This window comes from Mustelus asterias, chromosome 21, assembly GCF_964213995.1.
Source record: "Mustelus asterias chromosome 21, sMusAst1.hap1.1, whole genome shotgun sequence".
NCBI lineage: Eukaryota > Metazoa > Chordata > Chondrichthyes > Carcharhiniformes > Triakidae > Mustelus > Mustelus asterias.
In genome coordinates, this window is record NC_135821.1 from 63,619,850 (window position 1) to 63,645,521 (window position 25,672).

At 45.4% G+C, this 25,672-nt stretch overlaps 1 protein-coding gene across 1 annotated transcript in view; it reads right to left on the reverse strand.

Moving 5' to 3' along the window:
• The window catches only part of LOC144509338 (PR domain zinc finger protein 1-like), a 53,665-nt gene extending 29,069 nt beyond the window's left edge, over positions 1 to 24,596 (reverse strand). Inside the window, exon 1 of the mRNA XM_078238016.1 lies at positions 24,426 to 24,596. Coding sequence (XP_078094142.1) covers positions 24,426 to 24,596 — 171 coding nt within the window. The remainder of the gene's footprint in view (positions 1 to 24,425) is intronic.
• Between the last annotated feature and the right edge of the window lie 1,076 nt (positions 24,597 to 25,672).

Genomic DNA, 25,672 nt, shown 5'->3' on the forward strand with positions numbered 1-25,672 from the left:
AGAGTTAACAGCGATCAGTCAGTGCTAGCTTTGGCTTAGTGGCTAGCTTTCTCATATCTGAGTCCTATTTGAGCACACTGCAGGCTGATATCACTGCAGTACTGAGGGATTACTGCATTGTCAGAGGTGCTCTCTCTTCTGAAGGAGGTATGAAGCCAAGGTACCACATTTCCTATATTACTACAGTCCCTAAACTTCAATGTATTTCACCATCTGAAACGCACTTTGGGATGTATTGAGATCATGAAAGGTAATAACCATAAGATATAGGAGCAGAATTAGGCCATTCAGTCCATCAAATCCGCTCCGCCATTCAATCATGGCTCATAAGTTTCTCAACCCCATTCTTCCACCTTTTCACCTTAACCTTTGATCCCCTTACCAAGCAAGAACCTATCTTTCTCTGACTTAAATACACTCAATGACCTGGCCTCCGCAGCCTTCTGTGACAATGAATTCCAGATTCATCACCCTCTCGCTGAAGAACTTCCTCCTCATCTAAGTTCTAAAGGATTGTCCCTTTATTCTGAGGCTGTATCCTGGGATCCTAGTCTCGCCTAATAATGGAAACATCTTCCCCCCGTCCACTCTATCCGTCCACTCTATCCAGGCCTTTCAGTATTCTGTAAGTTTCAATGAGATTCCCCTCATCCTTCTAAACTTCATCGAGTACAGACCCAGAGTCTTCAAATGCACCTCATACGTCAATAGAAATGCAAGTATTTTCTGTAAATGAAAGCCACAAGTTTACATTAACTGCTTTTCAGATCCCGAGATGTGAGCTCAATGTGTAATTGAATGATAGAGGGCAGGGAGCTAGGGCTGAAATCTGATTTCAGGGGTGGGGGTGGGGTGGGGGAGGGGGGGGGGGGCGGAGTAGATCATAAGAAGACTTTGACCCAACTGTGCTAAAGCGGAAAGGGGTCAATGAATGGTGGACAAAGTCATCTTCTTACTGCATAGAATCATAGAGTGCAGCAGGAGGCCATTCAGCCCATCGAGTCTGCACCGACCACAATCCCACCCATGCCCTATCCCCATAACCCCATACATTTACCCTAGCTAGCCCCCCTGACACCAAGGGGCAATTTAGCATGGCCAGTGCGCCTAACCCGCACATCTTTGGACTGTGGGAGGAAACCGGAGCACCCAGTGGAAACCCGTGCAGACACGGGGAGAATGTGCAAACTCCACACAGGCAGTGACCCAAGCCAGGAATCGAATTCGGGTCCCTGGCCCAGTGGTTAGCACTGCTGCCTCACAGCGCTAGGGACCCAGGTTCAATTCCAGCTTCAGGTTACTGTCTGTGTGGAGTTTGCACATTCTCCCCATGTCTGCGTGGGTTTTCTCTGGCTGCTCCAGTTTCCTCCCACAGTCCAAAGATGTGCAGGTTAGGTGGATTGGCCGTGCTAAATTGTCCCTTAGTGTCCCAAAATATGTAGGGCCACTGTGCTGCCCCTTGGATCTTGTTGTGCACAATCTGGCCACAGAACGTTTCAAAAGTAACTGATTGGTTTTGAAGTGCTTTGAGCTGTTCGGAGGATGTGTGAAGTCGCAATAGAATGCAAGTTCATTCTGGTTTTAGATCCCTCCGAAAAGCACCATCAGGAAAGTTTCCCTTTGATATTGAAAAGCATAAGATGAATAAATCAATCCTCATTCTTCCCCCTGACTACAGGGATCAACCTGTCATTTGGACAATTGCCAAACAAAGAACAAAGAACAAAGAACAGTACAGCACAGGAAACAGGCCCTTCGGCCCTCCAAGCCTGTGCCGCTCCTTGGTCCAACTAGACCAATCGTTTGTATCCCTCCATTCCCAGGCTGCTCATGTGACTATCCAGGTAAGTCTTAAACGATGTCAGCGTGCCTGCCTCCACCACCCTACTTGGCAGCGCATTCCAGGCCCCCACCACCCTCTGTGTAAAAAACGTCCCTCTGATATCTGAGTTATACTTCGCCCGTCTCACCTTGAGCCCGTGACCTCTCGTGATCGTCACCTCTGACCTGGGAAAAAGCTTCCCACTGTTCACCCTATCTTCGGCTTATGTTCGGATGAGACGTGAGCACTCGGGTAGTGCACTAGAAAGCTTTAGATTGGCTAAGAGGGAGTTGAAGAGCGAGCTTAGAAGGGCTAAAAGGGGACATGAGAAGACTTTGGCGGATAGGGTTAAAGAGAATCCTAAGGCGTTCTATAGGTATGTCAAGAACAGAAGGTTGGTTAGGGCAAGTTTAGGGCCAGTTATAGATGGCAGAGGGAAGTTATGTGTGGAACCGGAGGAGATTGGTGAAGCATTGAACCAATATTTCTCTTCGGTGTTCACGCAAGGGGACATGAATATAGCTGAGGAGGACACTGGGTTGCAAGGGAGTAGAATAGACAGTATTACAGTTGATAAGGAGGATGTGCAGGATATTCTGGAGGGTCTGAAAATAGATAAATCCCCTGGTCCGGATGGGATTTATCCAAGGATTCTCTGGGAGGCAAGAGAAGTGATTGCAGAGCCTCTGGCTCTGATCTTCAGGTCGTCGTTGGCCTCTGGTATAGTACCAGAAGATTGGAGGTTAGCGAATGTTGTCCCATTGTTTAAGAAGGGGAACAGAGACTTCCCCGGGAATTATAGACCGGTGAGTCTCACTTCTGTTGTCGGCAAGATGTTGGAAAAAATTATAAGGGATAGGATTTATAGTTATTTGGAGAGTAATGAATTGATAGGTGATAGTCAGCATGGTTTTGTGGCAGGTAGGTCGTGCCTTACTAACCTTATTGAGTTTTTTGAGAAAGTGACCAAGGAGGTGGATGGGGGCTAGGCAGTGGACGTGGTATATATGGATTTTAGTAAGGCGTTTGATAAGGTTCACCATGGTAGGCTTCTGCAGAAAATGCAGATGTATGGGATTGGGGGTGATCTAGGAAATTGGATCAGGAATTGGCTAGCGGATAGGAAACAGAGGGTGGTGGTTGATAGTAAATATTCATCATGGAGTGCGGTTACAAGTGGTGTACCTCAGGGATCTGTTTTGGGGCCACTGCTGTTTGTAATATTTATTAATGATCTGGATGAGGGTATAGTTGGGTGGATTAGCAAATTTGCTGATGACACCAAAGTCGGTGGTGTGGTAGACAGTGAGGAAGGGTGTCGTAGTTTGCAGGAAGACTTAGACAGGTTGCAAAGTTGGGCCGAGAGGTGGCGGATGGAGTTTAATGCGGAGAAGTGTGAGGTAATTCACTTTGGTAGGAATAACAGATGTGTTGAGTATAGGGCTAACGGGAGGACTTTGAATAGTGTGGAGGAGCAGAGGGATCTAGGTGTATGTGTGCATAGATCCCTGAAAGTTGGGAATCAAGTAGATAAGGTTGTTAAGAAGGCATATGGTGTCTTGGCGTTTATTGGTAGGGGGATTGAATTTAGGAGTCGTAGCGTTATGTTGCAACTGTACTCAACTCTGGTGCGGCCGCACTTGGAGTACTGTGTGCAGTTCTGGTCCCCACATTACAGGAAGGATGTGGAGGCTTTGGAGAGGGTGCAGAGGAGGTTTACCAGGATGTTGCCTGGTATGGAGGGGAGATCCTATGAGGAGAGGCTGAGGGATTTGGGATTGTTTTCGCTGGAAAGGCGGCGGCTAAGAGGGGATCTTATTGAAACATATAAGATGATTAGAGGTTTAGATAGGGTGGATAGTGATAGCCTTTTTCCTCTGATGGAGAAATCCAGCACGAGGGGGCATGGCTTTAAATTGAGGGGGGGTAGTTATAGAACCGATGTCAGGGGTAGGTTCTTTACCCAGAGGGTGGTGAGGGATTGGAATGCCCTGCCAGCATCAGTAGTAAATGCGCCTAGTTTGGGGGCGTTTAAGAGATCCGTAGATAGGTTCATGGACGAAAAGAAATTGGTTTAGGTTGGAGGGTCACAGTTTTTTTTTAACTGGTCGGTGCAACATCGTGGGCCGAAGGGCCTGTTCTGCGCTGTAATGTTCTATGTTCTATGTTCTATGTTCTATCTCTCCCCTTCTGCACTGTAGGGATTCCATGAAAAATAAACTCCCTGTTTTATGAAATCGGAGAACAATTTTATTTGTCTCCTTTCATTTTCTGGAATTAAGCGGAACAACTGCTTTCTCACATTTCTGATTCTGATTTCTGTTCCCTCTTTGATAGCCAGCAGGTGTGTGCCTCTGCCGAGCTGTCATTGTGTCAGGACTTAGAGGCTAATACTCACACTGCCTCAGGGTTAAGAATGTTCAGAGCAGAAGGAGACCATTCAGCCCTTTGGGTCAGCTTGGGCATTCAATTAGATCATCCATGTCTTCAATCCATTCGCTCACCTTTGCTCACTTCCTCTTGATCCTCTCGCCTAACAGAATTCTACCAATCTCAGTCTCGAAATCTCCAAGTGATTCCCCAGCATCCACAGCATTTTGAAGAAGACATAGTTCTAGATTTCCCCTACCTTTTGCGTGAGGATGTAACACCTGAATGGTCCAACTCTCATGTTAAGATAATGCTCCTCTTGTTCTTAATTCTTCCACCAGAAGAAACAGTCTCCACATATATCCTACCAAATCCTGGTTCAGCTCAGTTGGCTGGACAGTTGGCTTGTGATGCAGACTGATGCCAACAGCATGGATTCAATTCCTGTACTGGCTGAGGTTATTCCTGAAGGCCTTGCCTTCCCAACCTTGCCTGATGTGTGGTGATCCTCAGGTTAAATCACCGCCACCAGCCTATGGTCATCCGCGACTACGGTGACTTCACCCTTCACCAAATCCTTTTAAGATGTTAAGCATCTCAATTAAGCATCCCTCAACCTTCTCAATTCAATGTAATAGAGGCCTAGTTTATGGATGCGAGTTTGGTCCAATATATTCAATAGCTTGTATCACATCCTGGACAAACTCACCAGCCCTGGGTTTCCTCGGCTGTGAGAAAAGCTGAGGAGATTTCTGGCCAGCTGCCCCTCCCTTCCCACAGTCCCTTCACCCATGAAGGCTGGCAGGAAAATCCAGAAGATTCAATCCCATACAGAAGCTTGGGGGTCACCTCGGAATGACCTGGGTGAAGTCGTGGCTGATACCGAGGTCCCTGAGGTCTGAGGGGAGTGGGAGGACCAGGACATGGATGAAGATGAACAGGGAAAAAAAACAGGCTGAATGCCAATCAGATACTCAAGCTAGCCTGCAAAGACTGCCCCCTCTGTCTGATCATCTGCGGCTGAGAGGCAGCACTCATTTGGGCTATCGGCATTCGAATGTGAGTAAGCCTCCCCAAACAATCACATTTATATCGCTGCCAAGGAACAATTCTAATTACAGAGACACTGCCAGCACAAGAGAATAAAGAAAGTACATTTCACCTTGACCAGAAGTGAAAGGATTATATCGCTTTTTTCATCTAACCACTATTAGGATGATGAGTACACTATTTGATTTGATTTATTATTGTCACATGTATTGTGATGCAGTGAAAAGTATTGTTTCTTGTTCACTATACAGACAAAGCATACTGTTCATAGAGTACATAGGGGAAAGAAAAGGAGGGGGTGCAGAATATAGTGTTACAGTCATAGCTAGGGTGTAGAGAAAGATCAACTTAATATAAGGTAGGTCCATTCAAAAGTCTGATAGCAGCAGGGAAGAAGCTGTTTTTGAGTCGGTTGGTACGTGACCTCAGATTTTTGTATCTTTTTCTCAACCTTAGAAGATGGAAGAGAGAATGTGCGGGGTGTGTGGGGTCCTTGATTATGCTGGCTGTTTTTCCGAGGCAGCGGGTACTGTAGACAGAGTCAATGGATGGGAGGCTGGTCTGCTGATGGACTGGGCTACATTCACAACCCTTTATAGTTTCTTGTGGTCTTGGTCAAAGCAGGAGCCATACTAAGCCATGATACATCCAGCTACATCCCCAGCTTTCAATGGTGCATCTGTAAAAATTGGTGAGAGTTGCAGAATTTGCAGACATGCAGAATTTCCTCAGCTTCCTGAGAAAGTAGAGGTGTTAGGGAGGTGTCCAGCGATTGTTTCTCCAATTGTTTTGGAATATAGATAGGCTGTTTAAGAAAGCCCACAGTTTCAGCTTTTTATGTCTAGAAATGTGGAGTACAGAAACATAGAAGCTAAACTTTAATAAATCATTGTTTATGCCTTACCTCGGATAGTGTATTCAATTCTGGGCAACACACTTTAGGAAAGGGGTCCATTGAAGATTTACCAAATAGTACCAGGAATATGGCAATTGGAGTATGTGGAGTAACAAGAGACGTTGGAATTGCCCACCGTGGAGGAGAGATTAAAGGAAGATTTAATAGGGGTGCTGACAATTAAGAGAGCTTTTGATAATCTAAATAGGGACAAATGGTTTTCACTGGCAGAAGGGCCAGTAACCAAAGGACACAAATTTAAAATAACTGTGGGGGGTGATGGAGGAGACATTTTCTAAACCGAATGAGTTGTGATCTGGAATACATTGCCCAAAAGAATACTGGAAGCAGATTCAATAATAACTTCCAAAGGGGAACTGGATAATTACTTGAAAAAAAAGGGCCACAGTGGAAAGAGTATGAGAGGCGAAATTGATTGTTAAAAGAGCTAGTACTATCATGATGGACCGAATGGCCTCCTCCAATACTGTATCATTCTACAATTTGGTTGGACTCAAAGGGCAACTTTTTGACTAATTTAAAACCCATGCATACTCACCCAAGGTGTCTGCAATTAGCAGTATTCAGAGAATAAATATGTTTCAACAAAGCAACAGAGAATACTGTTTGTATTTTTCTGTCTTTTTTTCAGCCTTTCTGTTCATTGTTTCTCTCACCCCATTTTCCCTATTCACCATCCATTCTTCTCCCCCAGAAGATCAGGACCTTGAAACTCATTGATTCTGTGCCCATTCGACAGGATCACAATGCCTGCTAAAGCATCCAATGTGGTGGCTGGCATTCATGTGTACATTCCCCACTGGCGGAGTGCCGCCCACTACATTGGTAAAGGCTGAAGTAAAGGTGGCCAGAGCCCATGCTTGAAACAAGCATCAAGTAAACAGGAGTTTGGGAGCTTTGATCAATATCTCCAATCCCTTAGTGCCCCGAGGTTACCATTACTTGTCCTTTAGGGAAGGAAATCTGCCATCCTTACCCGGTCTGGCCTATATGTGACTCCAAAGCCACAGTAATGTGGTTGACTCTCAACTGCCCTTCAAGGGCAAGTAGGCATGGGCAATAAATGCTGGCCAGCCAGCAACGCCCATGTCCCATGAATGGATAAAAAAAATTACTCCAACTGCAGCTGAGATCTTTCACAAAACTTTACATCAACTTGGGTGTAGAAACTGGGATTTTTATCTGCATCATTCTTTACCAAACCTTGTGTTGCCAATTACCCTCCAGAATAGCCCTGGAATCATAGAATCCCTACAGTGCAGAAGGAAACCATTCGGCCCATCGAGCCTGCACCAACAACAATCCCACCCAGGCCCAATCCCGTAACCCCACGTATTTACCCCTCTAATCCCCCTGACACCACGGGGCAATTTAGCATGGCTGATTCACCTAATCCGCACATCATTGGACTGCATGAGGAAACTGGAGCACCAGAGGAAACCCACGCAGACATGGGGAAACATGCAAACTCCACACAGACAGTGACCCGAGGCTGGAGTCGAACCCGGGGAGTCTCCAAGAATGGAAGATAAAGTTCCAGAATTCTGCTGGGAACAAACTGGGAGAAGAATTCATAACGACATGAAAAGAAAATGTTTCTCGCAACAAATGTTTTGACCGGCAGTCAAGAATCGTCCAAGCTGGTGTTTGCTACCCAATTAGCCAGGCATAGGTGAGGATGGACACCTTAGGCAACAAAGATGCACCATAGAAAGCATTCCTTCTGGTTGTATCACAGCTTGGTATGGCTCCTGCTCTGTACAAGGCCGCAAGAAACAACAAAAGGTTGTGAATGCAGTCCAATCCATCATGCAAACCAGCCTTCCATCCATTGACTCTGTCTACACTTCCCACTGCCTCGGCAAAGCAGCCAGCATAATTAAGGACCTCATGCACCCCGGACATTCTCTCTTCCGCCTTCTTCCATCGGGAAAAAAGATATAAAAGTCTGAGGTCACGTACCAACCGACTCAAGAACAGCTTCTTCCCTGCTGACATCAGACTTTTGAATGGACTGACCTTGCATTAAGTTGATCTTTGTCTACACCCTATCAATGACTGTAACACTACATTCTGCACTCTCTCGTTTCCTTCTCTATGAACAGTATGCTTTGTCTGTGTAGCGTGCAAGAAACAATTTTCACTGCATACTAATACACGTGACAATAATAAATCAAATCAAATCAAAATCAAATCAAATCAATGTGGGATCGGGACAGTTTGAGGGAGGGAGGTTATGTGATAAAGCCTCCAGGAAGGCATGCAACCAGAGTTGGCAACCCAAAGTGCACACCAGACAGCGAAATCATCATTTCCAAAACCCTCTCTCGGTGAACTGAAAAGTGGTGAACTATTCACAAAAAACAAGTGGACACTTAAGTAGTGGAGTAGACGCAAAAGAGCTGAGTCACAATCTCGGTGCGGTTGCATAACAAAGAGTCCGTGAATAAGTCAACCTTTTCCCTTTAATCGGTGACTCATTAATCAGGAACTCAGAATAGAATACCATTGGCACATTCCAGACTTCCGTTTCATTTTTAACCACAGCCGTCAGCATTGTGGTGTCAGGTTTTCAGTATGAAGTATTTATTTGATAGTTGGACCAAACCGAAAAAAAATGTTGGGGCTTTCTGATAAGGATCAAAGGAGGAGAGGGAGGAAAGAATGAGTGAATGAGAACTATTTACATTTCTATAGTACCTCAGACATTCTCTACACTGCTTTATAACCGATGAAACACCTTTAAACAGGAGGTCTTGTGGCACTTTGATATTATCTCTATTGCTGGGCCAGAAGCTCTGACTTCAAGTCCCACTCTGGGACTTGATGGCCACGGGAGGTGTGTTCATAAATAGATCGATTATCAGCCTGCAAATCCTCCCAATATACTTGATGATATTGACCTGAACAGGCGCCGGACTGTGAGGACTAGGTGAATTTCACAGTGACTTCATTGCAATGTTAATATAAGCCTTACTTGTGACTAATAAATAAACTTTACTTTACATTGGCCAATACCTCAGAAGACAGTGGCAAATCACTGCAGTACTTGGCCAGGCATAATCACGGACCAATCCAATGCAGGCCCAGGCTTCCAAGGCCCCATTTCATAGAATCCCTACAACAGGAGGCTATTCGGCCCATCAAGTCTGCACTGACCACAATCCCACCCAGGCCCTATTCCCGTAACCCCATGTATTTACCCTGCTAATCCCCCTGACACTAGGGTCAATTTAGCATGGCCAATCAACCTAACTCGCACATCTTTGGACTGTGGGAGGAAACTGGAGCACCCAGTGGAAACATATGCAGACACAGAGAGAATGTGCAAACTCCACACAGATTGTGACCCGAGGCCGGAATTAAAGCCAGATGACGCTGTGAGGCAGCAGTACTAACCACTGTGCCGCCCTCTTAGGGCTTGTTACCTGCAGGAGGAAGTACTTTTGAAGCAGCCATTCTGTAATGTAGAAAACGTGACTGCAAACTTGCACACAGCAAGGTCCAACAAGCAACAATGGTCGTCATATAGTCTGCTTTAATTATGTTAGTTGAGATAAATATTATCCAGGACACCAGGAGAACACCCAAGCCTTTCTTCCAATACTGCAGAATGTATTTTTCTTACATCTCCTCTTTTTCCATGACTCACTTCTCCTTTTATTCATTTCTCTCTTTCTCTACACAGCTAATCTCGCTGTGGGATTTGCAGGCATTCCCTCTTACACCCCACTTAGACACAGCTTTAGAAGTTATTTGCTACCACATTGGGGCAGCACGGTAGCACAGTGGTTAGCACTGCTGCTTCACAGCGCCAGGGACCCAGGTTCAATTCCTGGCTTGGGTCACTGTCTGTGTGGAGTTTGCACTTTCTCCCCATGTCTGCATGGGCTTCCTCCAGTGCTCTGGTTTCCTCCCACATTCTGAAAGATATGCTGGTTAGGTGTATTGACCTGAACAGGCGCCGGACTGTGAGGACTAGGGGAATTTCACAGTAACTTCATTGCAATGTTAATATAAGCCTTACTTGTGACTAATAAATAAACTTTACTTTACATTGGCCAACCCAGTATGTGTCCCAGCTGATGTTCAGATCAATTGGGTCAGTGAGATTCAGTATTCTGCAGAGAGCATCATGAGCTGTCAATACAGTATCACTAACTATACATTTCTGCCTAAGATTTACTTCTATTCCAACACTGGGGTAAGGACCATAATCATTGGGTTTTGCAACATTCGTAGTGTCTGCCGTGTGGTGTTGACAAAAGGAAGGTTTCACTGATCAAGGGTGTGCGGGGAGAATTAGATGACTGATGACAAGGGGTAGGAGACAGAAATCAAAAGGGGTATTCAAGATCTCTTCAATTGAAGGGTTGGCATGCTTTATAAACAGTGAGTTTGTTAAATCTCTCTGATTGCAAATTCTTGGCCTAGATATCTATGGCACTGCACACATTTTTGTTTCAAATGGGCTTTCAAGTATCCAATGTAATACACAAGATGTACTTGGATACCTGCTGGATGAGTATTGTCCATCATATGGCTAAAGGTAGAAAAAGAGGTGAGCAGAAATTCAAAGATCTGACACTCCTTGTTGGCTTTCTTCATTGGCTTCTCATCTTCCACTCCGTCAACTCCAAGTAACTCTACTGCCTGTGTCCTAACTCGCACCACGTTCCCACCCACATCAGCACAGTGCTCACTGGTATCCATTGGCCCCCATTCTGCCAATTCTTCATATTTAAAATTCTCACCCCTGTTTCGAAATCCCTCCATCTCCTCGACCCTTTCTCTCTCCAAAATCTCCTGCAGCCGCCTCCACCTCCAAAGTGGATCTCCAACTTTAATTGCACCACTTTTGGCGGCTATGCCTTTGGCTACAAGGTCCCTGAGCTCTGCAGGGGAGGCGATGGCCTAGTGGTATTATTGCTCGACTATTAATCCAGAAACACAGCCAATGTTCTGGCAACTAGGGTTTGAATCCCGCCACGGCAGACAGTGGAATTTGAATTCAATAAAAAAAATCTGGAATTAAGAATCTACTGAAACCAGTGTCGATTGTTGTAAAATCCATCTGGTTCACTAATGTCCTTTAGGGAAGGAAATCTGCCATCCTTGCCTGATCTGGCTTACATGTGACTCCAGAAGCCACAGCAATGTGGATGACTCTCAACTGCCCTCCAAGGGCTACTAGGGATGGGCAATAAATGCTGGCCAGCCAGCGACGCCCATGTCCCACGAGTGAGTTAAAAACAAACTTCCCCTCCAGAAACCTTTCCACATCTCCATCGCTCTTTCCTCCTTTAAGACGCTCCGAAAAACCAACCTCTTTGACCAACATGTCTGAATGCCTCCTTCTTTAGCTTGGTGCCAGTCCTCTGAAATGCCCTGTGATGTTTTACAATGTTAAAGACATTATATGCACAAGATAGTGTAAAGGAATTGAATAACAATCCAAACCCCACTGGCGAGAGAAGGGATTTAGACATGGGGTCAACTGACACTATATAGGGTAGTAAAGCATTCTGGAGTTTAGATGTTTGCCTCTGCATACTTCACACATTGTTTAGCAGAGTACCAGAAGCTGCAGGTGATCCCAGGCTACACAAAGCTACAGCTCAAAATGGAAAACGTGCAGTTTTGCAGGAAAACTTACTGGGAAACCATAAACGTATGGAAACTACTTTCATATTCCACCCAGTTCACAGCTGGCAATTTTTTCCTAGGAGCAATTGAAAGCTGAACATTGATGTGCCAATGTTATTTTTCCAACGTCATACCTATTTCCTAACCAGATAACCCTTTGTTCTAAGAAAAGCCAAGAAAGAGCGACGTTAAATTCCTGCCAAGAACTTCTCCAGAATTCCGTCAGTGAAAGCTTGTCTCATGCAATGATTTTTTATTCAGCTTCCCGTCTGCATTTTTAGTGGTTAGCATTGCTGCCTCACAGCACCAGGGACTCGGGTTTGATTCACAGCTTGGGTCACTGTCTGTGCGGAGTCTTCACGTGCTCCCCACAAGGTTAGACCACATGGGATTGGGGATAATGTATTAGCTTGGATAGATGACTGGCTGATGGACAGAAGATAAAAGAGCCGGGATAAAAAAAAAATCTGAATTGCAAGAAGTAACTAGCTGGGTGCCACAGGGTTCAGTCCTTGGGCCCCAGCTATTTACAATCTATATTAATGACTTGGGTACAGGGATAGAAGGCTCTAAAGCCAAATTTGCAGATGACACAAAAATAGGCAGGACAGTAAGTTTCAATGAAGAAATAAGAACCTTACAAATAGAAAGGTTAGGAGAGTGGGCCAAAATGTGGCAGATGGAATTTAACATGGATAAGCACGAGGTCATGCATTTTGGTCAGAAAAATGGGAAGGTGACTTATTATCTAAATGGGGAGAGACTTTGGGCTGCTCTGGTGCAGAGGGATCTGGGTGTTCTCAATCATGTGTAGCAGAAAACTAGCATGCAGGTACAGCAGATAATAAAGAAAGCAAATGGAATGTTGGCATTTATAGCTGAAGGAATAGAATATAAAGGTGGGAAGTATTGTTGCAACTATACAAGGCTGGTGAGGCTGCACCTGGAGTATTGCACAGTTTTGGTCCCCTTATTTGAGGAAAGATGTAGTGGCATTGGAGGCAGTTCAGAGGAGATACACTGGATTGATTCCAGAGATGAGGGGTTTGTCGTATGAAGACAGATTGAACCGTTTAGGCCTATCCTCGCTGGAATTTAAAAGAATGAGGGGAGATCAAATTGAGGCATGCAAGATGATAAAAGTATGGATAAAGTAGACGTGGAGCGGATGCTTCCTCTTGTGGCACATTTTCTAGGATGAGAGGTCACGCTCTTAGGATAAGGGGTCGCAAATTTAAAACAGAATTGAGGAGAAACTTCTCCCAAAGGGTTGTGAATCTGTGGAATTCGCTACCCCAAAGTGGGGTGGATACTGGGACAGTGAGTAAATTTAAGGAGAAGTTAGACAGATTTTTAATTGGTAATGGGTTGAGGGGTTCTGGGGAGAAGGCAGGGAAATGGGGATGAGGACATATCAGCCATGCTCGAACTTAATGGGCTGAATGGCCTGATTCTGCTCCTATATCTTATGAACTTATGAACATATCTGCGTGGGTTGCCTCTGGGTGCTCCGGTTTCCTCCCATAGTCCGAAAGGCGTGCTGGTTAGGTGCATTGGCCATGCTAAATTCTCCCTCAGTGTAACCAAACAGGCACCAAAGCGTGGCGATTCGGGGATTTTCACAGTAACTTCATTGCAGTGTTAATGTAAGCCTACATGTGACACTAATAAATAAACTTTAAACTTTAACTGGTGCCTTGCATGGGAAATATTGTCAAATTAAGCATCCGGAAAGTTACTGAGTGACATTCTCTCCCCCATTTTCCTTGTATGGGCTTAATTGTTGTTAGTACATTATTTTAATGCCTTTCTATTGCTAGATGTACAGACTATTTGAAATTGCTCATTTGAAGTTTAACAGTGAGGTAGAATGAAATTTGATTATATCAACTTCAATTGCCCCATAAAAAAGGTGTGGCTTTGCACCTACCCTTTCATCAACACACCGGGCTCTGCATACAGTTTGGACTTTTTTTTGAAATGATATTGAATATTTTTTATAAGGGAGGGTAACCTAGTGGTTGAGTCACATGACTAACATCACATAAGCTATCAATTCACAATCTCATAAGTGAAAATTATGAAAGGAAGTTCAAATAGATCTGTCATGTATCATCTAAAAATGGAACAAAAAAAAAACCTTGCAAGCCATCATTTGATTCACTAATATTATTCAGGGAAGGGAATTTGCCATCCTTAACTAGTCAGATTTACAGTCCCCCAACACACAGTTTACTCTGATTTAGGTCAACAATGGATGGCTAATAAAAATGCCCCTGCCAGTTTAGTCCACATCTCAACAACAAATAGAAACAAAGGTGAGGATCCTCAGTGAATGGAATCGTTTTCTATTTTAGAGCACTCACTATCTCTCAAACTCTCCCAGGGAAGGTGCTGCACAGATTAGATACAGGGTAAAGCTCCCTCTAAACTGCCCTCATCAAACTCTCCCAGGACAGATACAGCATGGGGTTAGATACAGAGTAAAGCTCCATCTACACTGTTCTCATCAAACTCTCCCAGGACAGATACAGCATGGGGTTAGAAACAGAGTAAAGCTCCCTCTACACTGTCCTCATCAAACTCTCCCAGGACAGATACAGCATGGGGTTAGAAACAGAGTAAAGCTCCCTCTACACTGTCCTCATCAAACTCTCCCACGACAGATACAGCATGGGGTTAGAAACAGAGTAAAGCTCCCTCTACACTGTCCTCATCAAACTCTCCCAGGACAGATACAGCATGGGGTTAGAAACAGAGTAAAGCTCCCTCTACACTGTCCTCATCAAACTCTCCCACGACAGATACAGCATGGGGTTAGAAACAGAGTAAAGCTCCCTCTACACTGTCCTCATCAAACTCTCCCAGGACAGATACAGCATGGGGTTAGAAACAGAGTAAAGCTCCCTCTACACTGTCCCCATCAAACACTCCCCGGACAAGTACAGCACAGGGTTGGATACAGAGTGAAACTCCCTCTACACTGTCCCCCATCAAACACTCCCCGGACAGGTACAGCACAGGGTTGGATACAGAGTAAAACTCCCTCTACACTGTCCCCCATCAAACACTCCCCAGACAGGTACAGCACAGTGTTGGAAACAGAGTAAAGCTCCCTCTACACTGTCCCCCATCAAACTCTCCCTGAACAGGTACAGCACAGGGTTGGATACAGAGTAAAGCTCCCTCTACACTGTCCCCATCAAACACTCCCCGGACAGGTACAGCACAGGGTTGGATACAGAGTAAAACTCCCTCTACACTGTCCCCATCAAACACTCCCCGGACAGGTACAGCACAGGGTTGGATACAGAGTAAAACTCCCTCGACACTGTCCCCCATCAACCACTCCCCGGACAGGTGCAGCACAGGGTTGGATACAGAGTAAAGCTCCCTCTACACTGTCCCCATCAAACACTCCCCGGACAGGTACAGCACAGGGTTGGATACAGAGTAAAACTCCCTCTACACTGTCCCCATCAAACACTCCCCGGACAGGTACAGCACAGGGTTGGATACAGAGTAAAGCTCCCTCTACACTGTCCCCCATCAAACTCTCCCTGGACAGGTACAGCACAGGGTTGGATACAGAGTAAAGCTCCCTCTACACTGTCCCCATCAAACACTCCCCGGACAGGTACAGCACAGGGTTGGATACAGAGTAAAACTCCCTCTACACTGTCCCCATCAAACACTTCCCGGACAGGTACAGCACAGGGTTGGATACAGAGTAAAGCTCCCTCTACACTGTCCCCCATCAAACTCTCCCTGGACAGGTACAGCACAGGGTTGGATACAGAGTAAAGCTCCCTCTACACTGTCCCCATCAAACACTCCCCGGACAGGTACAGCACAGGGTTGGATACAGAGTAAAACTCCCTCTACACTGTCCCCATCAAACACTCACAGACAGGTACAGCACAGGGTTGGATACAGAGTAAAACTCCCTCTACACTGTCCCCCATCAAACACTCCCCGGACAGGTACAGCACAGGGTTGGATACAGAGTAAAACTCCCTCTACACTGTCCCCCATCAAACACTCCCAGGACAGGTACAGCACAGGGTTAAGCAAAGCTCCCTCTGCACTGTCCCCATCAAACACTCACAGACAGGTACAGCACAGGGTTGGATACAGAGTAAAACTCCCTCGACACTGTCCCCCATCAAACACTCCCAGGACAGGTACAGCATAGGGTTAAGCAAAGCTCCCTCTGCACTGTCCCCATCAAACACTCGCAGGACAGGTACAGCACAGGGTTGGATACAGAGTAAAACTCCCTCTACACTGTCCCATCGCAGAGTAGGTTCATTAGGTACGTTTCTCTGTACACTTCATCTTTAATGTTGACAAATGCCCCGAGGTGCTTCACAGAGGCACACTTGGACAAAAACAGATAGCTTGACCAAAGAAGAAGAGTCAGAAAGATGCAGATGCATCTCAAAGAGAGTCTTAAAAGGAGAAGAGGCAAGTGGAGAGGGGATTGGAGAAGTTGTGTTGCTTACATAAAATTAAATACTTTTTACATAAAAAGTAATTTTCCAATGTATGGACTTCATCCAATGCAATAGATAAATGAATTATATAGTATGTGATAAGCACTCTTCTAGAAGATTGTGAAACAGATGATAATCACAAAAATATATAGGAATGCATTAGTTACAAGACAGAAACTGGTCATTCACCCAAAGCTGCCTGTGACAGTGTTTACCCTCCACACGAGCAAATAGATTCGAACTATTAAAACTAATAAAGATTAGAGCTATTTACCTAACCCTGAATGGTGGCATAGCTTCTGCCTCAATTACTAATCCTAGAAAAGAATTCCACGGACTCCCAATTCTCTGGATAAAGACATTTCGCCCACCCATGGGGGCGACACAGTGGCACGGTGGTTAGCACTGCTCCCTCACAGAGCCAGGGACCCGGGTTCAATTCCGGCCTCAGGTCACTGTCTGTGTGGAGTTTACACATTCTTCCCGTGAGTGCGTGGGTTTCCTCCGGGTGCTCCGGTTTCCTTCCACAGTCTGAAAGACGTGCTGGTTAGGTGCATTGGCCATGATAAATTCTGCCTCATGTACCCGAACAGGTGCCAGAGTATGGCGACTAGGGGATTTTCACAGTAACGTCATTGAAGTGTTAATGTAAGCCTACTTGTGACACTAATAAATTAACTTTTTAAAAAAAACTTTAAATCTCTTACATTTAATCTTCTCCTGACGGGTTCTTGCTCTGACCCCTGAACTGAAAACAATCTGCTTCTTTCTCTTCTGCCCCATCCTTCCAAAATTTTAAACACCTTTCATCATATTGTCTCAATCTGTGTTGACCCAACAGAAAAGGCTCAATTTTTCAAGTCTTTCTTTGTATTTTTCCCCTCTCACATCAGGCAGCATTCTGGTAAAACGGAACTGCAGCTTCTGAAAAGCCTCAATAGTTTCCTATAAGAGTCCAGAACTGCGCACAATAATCTAACAAAAGTATTGTTAGTTTACATAGATTTAAAAAATCAAAAACAGAACGGCTAGAATGTGAGACTGTCAATCACAAAATATTGTTTAGCCCATAAATTCTCTTAAACATGAATTCAATAATTGCTTGAAAAAGAAGGACATTAAAAAAGATCAGGGGAACAAGTAGGAGATGACATTCAACCAAATGTCTTGTGTGGGGCAAAGCTCTGGCACAGACTGGATAGGAAGCGAGCGATCAACAGGATTTCAGTTTTGGTGTGGTCATCACTGGCCAGCCCGGCATTTATTGCCCATTGTCCTTGAGAAGATGATGGTGAGTGCCTTCTTGAACCGCTGCAGTCCCTGTGGTGTAGGTACACTCACGGTGAGAGGGAGGAAGTTCTAGGATTTTGACCCAGTGATAGTGCAGGAACAGCGATATATTTCCAAGTCAGGGTGGTGTGTGGCCTGGAGGGGAACTTGCAGGTGGTGGTGTTCCCATGCATCTGCTGCCCTTGTCCTTCTAGATTGCAAAGGTCATGGGTTTAGAAGGTGAAGTAGTCTTGGTGAGTTGTTGCAGGATATCCTGTACATGGTACAGACTGTGCACCAGTGGTGGAGGGAGTGAATGTTTGTTGGTTGAAGAAGTGCCAATCAAGCAGGCTGCTTTATCCTAGATGGCATTGAGCTGCTTGACTGTTATTGCAGCTGCACTCATTCCAGGCAATTGGAAAGTATTCCATCACATTCCTGATTTAGGTGTTTAGCATCACTTCACCAAAGATCCTTAGACAGCACCTTCCAAACCCACGACCACTTACATCTAGGAGAACAAGGGCAACAGATCAATGGGAACACCACCACCTGCAAGTTCCCCTCCAAGCCTCCCTCTCTAACGGCATTGTGGGTCAACCCACAGAACATGGACTGCAGCGATTCAAGAAGGCAGCTCACCACCACCTTCTCAAAGGGATGGGCAATAAATGCTGGCCAGCCAGCGACGCCCATGGCCCACGAATGAATTAAAAAGAAGATGCTGAACAGGCTTTGGGGAGGCAGGATGTGAGTTTCTTGTCGTAGAATTCTCAGCCTCTGACCTGCTCTTGTAGCCGCCCTATTTATCTGGCTGGTCCAGTCAGAATCTGGTCAATGGTAACACCGAGGAAGTTGACAGTGGGGCATTCAGTGAAGGTAATGTCATTGAATGTCAAAGGGTGATTGTTAGGTTACCTCTGGTTGGAGATGGGCATTGCCTGGCACTTGTGTGGCATGAACGTTACTTGCCACGTATCAGCCCAAGCCTGGATATGGTCAAGGTGTTGCTACATATGGATGCAGACTGTTCATTATCTGTAGCACCATGAATGGTGCTAAACGTTGCGAATATTCCCCCTTCTGGGAAGGGATGGTCATTGAAGAAGCAGCTGAAGATGGTTGGGCCTAGGACACTACCCCAGGGAACTACTGCAGTGATGTTCCAGGATTGAGACATATGACCTCCAAGCACAACCATCTTCCTTTGTAACAGGTATGACTCCAACCAGTTGTCACTTCTGAAGTCACGAGTAATTTACTATGTTTGAGCTAAGGTTAGCAACTCTGTTTGTGTGTAATCCTCAAGCTTTCATTACATGATTTCCAGCCCTTAGCCCCAAAGTCCAAACTTTTTATAGCCAACAAATGAATGTTCAAAGAAAATGAATAAAACTCAACTTTTTAAAAAAATGCTTCTATGATCTTTCTCCAGGGTTGATTGCAGCAATGGCTTCGAGATTAGGTTTTAATTCCTGGGGACCACAGGAAGATCCTGGAAAGTTGGTAAGCTTAGCCTGAGGCTGCATGTTTATTAAACGTGATGGATTCATTGCACAGTGGACTGCACTGACACTTAAATGATAGACGAGAGCTCTGTCGTGTTGTCAGTTGTGTCTCAATAGGGCGCACTCTCATCTCTGTGTCAGAAGACCCATGTGTTCAAGAATCATTCCAGGAACTTCAGCAAATGATCCAGGCCGACACTTGCAGGGAAGGGCAGAGAGAGTGCCACTCAGTCTGGGATGCCACCTTTCAGTTGAAGCCTGAAGTTCAGGCTCTGTGCCCTCTCAAGTGGTTGCAAAAGATCCCACGGCACAATTTTGAGGCTAAGCAAGGGAGACTCCCCAGTTTCCTGGCCGATAACTATTGCTTAACCTAAATCATTATGAGCAGATTGCCGTATGCTGTTTGTGGGATCTTGCCTGGTTTCCCTAAGCTATAGCAGTGACTGCCCTTTGAGCAGAATTGATTGGGTGTGAAGTGTTTCGGAAGGTCCCGAGATTGTGATGCAAATACAAAGTTGTTTCTTCCTTTCTGTTTGTGTTTGGTTAACCAGCCCAATGTCAAGCACGCATTGGGCCTACATGGATTGGCAAATAGGAAACACAGCGAGATTATTAGTGCTTCAGTGCCAGTAACTGAAGAGCAGCAACTGCTGAAGTGAGTGGAGGAAATCCCCACGCTCGCACAGCACCAAACAGAAAAACTGACGGGCCATATTAGCGAGATTAGTCGAGTGAATTCAAAGTAAAGAACAGCTTCCTGTTTACACTCCAACTGACTGGGGCTCTCTTTTCATGATACAAATCAAACTTCTGAGAACTTCAAGCCCATCGCAATCTCTCAACATTGGTCACAACCTCTTCTGACTCTTCCTGGCACTCAAGAGCTTTCAATGTGGACTAGGGTTCAACCTCAAAAGGTTTTAGTGCATGTTTTGTATATGTTATATTTTCTACATCCAATATCAGGGGAGGCGATGGCCTAGTGGTATTATCGTTAGACTATTAATCCAAAAACTCAGTGAATGTTCTGGGGACCCGAGTTCGAATCCCACCACGGCATTTGAATTCAATAAAAAAATTTGGAATTAAGAATCGACTGATGACCATGAAACCATTGTCAATTGTTGGGAAAAACCCGTCTGGTTCACTAATGTCCTTTAGGGAAGGAAATCTGCTGCCCTTACCTGGTCTGGTCGACATGTGACTCCAGAGCCACGGCAACGTGGTTAACTCTCAACTGCCCTCTGAAATAGCCTCCACCATTGCCTTCAATTGGCGATGCCCTAGAATCTGGAATTGCTTTCCTAAATCTCTTTGCATTCCAGCTCTGCTCCTCATTTAAGACACTTCTTAAAACTAACCTCCCTGACCAAGCTTTCGCTCGCCTGCATTAGTATCTATTTAAGGGGTTTAGCCTCAAATTTTGTCTGGTAATGCTCCTGTAAAGCATCTTGGAACTTAATTATATTGAGGATGCTATACAAATGCAAGATGTTCACTCTGTATCTAACCTGTGCTGTACTTCATAGAATCCCTACAGTGCAGAAGGAGACTGTTCGGTCCTTCAAGCCTGCACCAACAACAATCTCACCCAAACCCTACCCTGCTACTCCCCCTGAAACTAAGGGGCAATTTAGCATGGTCAATCAACCTAACCTGCACATCTTTGGACTGTGGGAGCAAACCGGAGCACCCGGAGGAAACCCACGCAGTCACGGGGAGAATGTACAAACTCCACACAGACAGTGACCCAAGCCGGGAATCGAACCCGGGTCCCTGACGCTATGAGGCAGCAGTGCTAACCACTGTGCCCTGGGAGTGTTTGAAGGAACCTGAACTGTCTCTACATGCTTTGAGAATGTTTTAAACCTGTTGGACTTTAACCTGGTGTTGTGAAACTTCTTACTGTGTTTACCCCAGTCCAACACCGGCATCTCCACATCTTGAGAATGTTTGACAGGACAGTATAGAGAAATGGTTCACGTCCTTCTCACACAGCATGAGGAAAATCTTGTCTGAAATGTAGTAATAAATCTCTTATTCCTTTTTATAATGTCGGCTCCACCCAGGCTCTGAGAAAGCTCAGAGTGAAAGTTAACCAATAGGCTGCGCTAGGGTGGCTCATAACCATGGAGAGTCATTGTGAAATACACTGTTAAAAGGATGGCGTGACTTTGTCTTGTTTGGATGGTCCATCACTGCGATTGGTCCAGCCTGCCTGGAAGATTGGGCTCACTACTCACCACAGGCAGGTTGAGAGAGGTTGGTTGGTGCTGTACTTTCCACAAAGAATTTCTCCTTTGCTGATTGTTCATTTTTCTATGAATGGCCATCACATGATTCTCAGTGCACACCCATGATGCTTGAGCAAGTGTTGCTACGGTGCAATATTAGCTGCACTTTAAAGTATTTTCATTAGCTGGAAAGCACATTATGACATCCTGAGGCTGTGAACGGCACCATAGAAGTTCTTTATTTCTTTGTCCATTAAACGGTTTCCCACTTGGCTGACCTATTCACTGATGGACGGAATTTCTCCCTCAGGCTTTCAATGGAGATCAAGCAGGAACAGCCAATAGCGACCGGGCGAATCAATTAGCTAAACTGGGGTCCTGGATGCAATCAAATACCTTAAGGCACATCCTGCGGTGAACAATTGAATCAGATTCAACTGTTTCTGTTGTGTTTCACAGAGCTTTCTTTGCTGTACTGATGTGATAAATGACCAGACATTTACTTGGTTGAGGGATGAATATTGGCCAGGACACCAGGACGAGGTTTACTAAAAAGGGGTGGCACGATGGCACAGTGGTTAGCACCGCTGCCTCACAGCGCCAGGGAGCCAAGTTCAATTCCAGCCTCGGGTCACTGTCTGTGTGGAGTTTGCACATTCTCCTTGTGTCTGCGTGGGTTTCCTCCGGGTGCTCCGGTTTCCTCCCACAGTCCAAAGATGTGCGGGTTAGGTGTATTGGCTATGGTAAATTGACCCTAGTGTCAGGGGGATTAGCAGGGTAAACGTGTGGGATTACGGGAATAGGGCCTGGGTGGGATTGTGGTCGGTGCAAACTCAATGGGCTGAATGGCCTCCTTCTGCACTGTAGGGATTCAATGAAGACCTCTCCTGTTCTTTGAATAGGATCTATTACATTTACCAGAAAGAGAGCAGACAAGGCCTTGGTTTGATTATTCTTTTAACATAAAGCTCAAGGGCAGAATACACCATGCATTATTTTGACAAGGACGTCATCCTAGATGACTCACTAGGCATTTACCCATCCTGGCATGGAATTTCCACACCCAGACGAGTACCCGCTTCAGTGAGTATTATTTCCATTTCCCTTTCCTTCCTGACTAATTGGGAACTCAATGAATATTCATTTTCAGGCTGACACAGACAGACTTGTAAGGACAAAGTCCCTATATCAAGAATCACCACTCTCTCAAATTCACTTATTGCCATAGCCCAACACCCCTCCCCACGGAATTGATACTTGCATTTGAAACTGTTGCAAATACAGATCCAGGAATCTGTATTTACCCAAATACCCCAAGCTCGGGTATAGCATGGGTTTGACGCAGTATAAAGTTCCATTTATACTGTCCTATCATAAATTCCCAGGGTAGATACATCACAGCTTGGATACAGAATAAAACTCCCTCTACACTGCCTCACTAACATGCCTCAGGCCCAATCTCTCATTCTGCACCATTTTGAAACTATTCCATTTCCAACATCAATCCTGCGTGAGATTGTCGATTTAGAGCTAGTTTTGTATGAGAAACATTCAAAACTGGAGGAGGCCATTCAGCTCCTCCAGCATTCTCTACCATTCAGTAGGATCATAACTGATCTGTTTGTGCACTTCCTCAACTCTGGAACATAATGGGATAGTGGCATAATGGTATTGTTACTGGACTTAGCAATCCAGAGGCCCAGCCTAATCCTCTGGGCCACTGAGTTCAAGTTCCACCATGTTAGCTAGTGGAATTTGAATTCGCTTCATTTGTTAAATTAGTCAATATAAAATTCAATTAATTAAAACAAATGTCTAGAATTTCAAGCACACCGCCCGCAGACTTTTCCCACAAACTCTTTGGACTTTCTGCCAAAGTGCCAGCAGCAGGGTGGCACAGTGGTTAGCACCGCTGCCTCACGGCGCCAGACACCGGGTTCGATTCCCGGCTTGGGTCACTGTCTGTGCGGAGTCTGCACGTTCTACCCGCGACTGCACGTTCTCCCTGTGTCTGCGTGGGTTTCCTCCGGGTGCTCCGGTTTCCTCCCACAGTCCGAAAGACGTGTTGGTTAGGTGCATTGGCCATGCTAAATTCTCCCTCATTGTACCCAGAGTGTGGCAATTAGGGATTTTCACAGCAACTTCATTGCAGTGTTAATGTAAATCTACTTGTGACACTAATAAATAAACTTAAACTCAGTATGGAAACTCAGAGTGATTGTAGAATCATACAGCACAGGAGGAAGCCCTTTGGCCCATCATGCCTGTGCCAGCTCTTTGAAGGAGTTACCCAATCAATCCCACTCTCATCCTCTTTATCCATAAGCCTGATTTTGCTTCATTTTCAACTATTTATCTAATTCCCTTTGTAAAGATATTATTCAACCTACGTCCACCGCTTTTACAGACAATGGATTACTGATCGCAACAACTCGCTGCAGAAAAATTGTTCCCATCTTGCCTCTGGTTGGGTCATCTCTCTCGACAATACTTGTTGCTCATATTTTGGATATCATACCATAGCCAATGAAAATGTTCATAGAATCATAGAATTCTACAGTGCAGAAGGAGGCCATTTGGCCCATCGTGTCTGCACTGACCACAATCCCACTCATAACCCCGTAACCCCATACATTTACCCTAGCTAGTCCCCCTGACACTAAGGGGCAATTTAGCATAGCCAATCCACCTAACCCACACATCTTTGGGCTGTGGGAGGAAACCAGAGCACCCGGAGGAAACCCATGCAGACATGGGGAGAACGTGCAAACTCCACACAGACAGTGACTCAAGCTGGGAATGGAACCCAGGTCCCTGGCGCTGTGAGGCAGCGGTGGTAACCACTGTGCCACCGTGTTGCCATCACATCAAGGGTGAATTTCCACCTGGGATCTCTTGCTGTTTGACTGCAGCTTTTAACCTCAGGGCATCAGAGGAGGGGCAATGGATATTGATTTGCCATTGGCCGATCCCAAGGATAAAAGAGGAATGAGTTTTATCAAGTGGAAATAAACATCTTGCGGAATGTTTTACCTGGAATTTGAGTTTATTTTTGTGTGAGGTTACCGTGTGACACTCTGAGAAATTCGGCCTGTAAGGCTCAGCCAAACTCACCTCGTCGGTGACTGTGTGTTTGAAGGTAAGGTTTCGGGGTATGGAGGCCCTGGCCAGAGGGATCTCAGCACATTTCACTGGGTCCGCTGGTTGGTCGTTTACAATGTAGGTGCACTTCTCTTCCAAATCCACCTCTCTCCACTGGCTCATGTCCGACACCTCAGCCTTCATCTTCCTACTTTCTCAGTGCCTCACTCGCTCCAAGGTGACAGGGCCAAGAACGTCGGAGAACCTGCAGAGTCAAAAAGATTAATGGGGGCGGAAGGAAAAATGAAAGAAGAGAAAGAACTTGCGGTTCTTACAACCCCTCTTGTTGTGACACCCCAAAATTCTTCACAGCCAAGGAAGTATTTTCTGAAGTATAGACGCAGCTGTGCTACAGGGAACATGGCAACCAAATGGCACCAAATGCAATGAGGTAAATTACCAGATAATTGGCCTGAATGACGGTGGCTGAGGGATAAATATTGGCCCAAGCACCAGGGATAACTCCCTTGCTCTTCTTGGTGTCAAGCAACCTTTCATGTCCACTTATAGAATCATAGAATCCTACAGTGCGGAAGGAGGCCATTCGGCCTATCAAGTCTGCACCAACCACAATCCCACCCAGGCCTTATCCCCACAACCCCATGCATCTACCCTAGCCAGTCCCCCTGACATTCAGGGGCAATTTAGCATGGCCAATCCACTTAACACACACATCTTTGGACATGCAAGACTCAGTTTAATGACTCATCCCAAAAGACAATATTGTTGACTGTGCGGCATCCCTTCAATTTTGTGCTCAAATATCTGGACCTTCTGACACAGAGGCAAGGGAATGATGCCCAGGGCTAACACCTAATTATTATTATTGTTTGAGGTGTGGCACAACTTAGTCAGCCCTGACGGTTGTGTAAAATTGAAAATTTTGTGTCAAAGAGAAATGAACAATGGTCTGAGGTGTTGCGAAAGGGAATGTTGACCGAGAGCCAGCAACCTCGCCAACACTGCACACGCCCCTCCCGACCTGCCCTAAAGACAGTAGCTTTTTGGGGATCTCTGATTCAATCCTACCTCCAAATCCTGATGCAACTCCATAACTATAAAACTGAACAATAGAGTTGGAAGGATGGGTGTGAGTGAGATCAGGGGACGGGGCAAGGGTGGAGGCTCAGAACTAAAGATTTGATATCTAAAGAAACTTAACTGAAAACCTGAATCACCAGCAATGGCCCACATTACAGTACAAAGGAGTGAAGTAAATA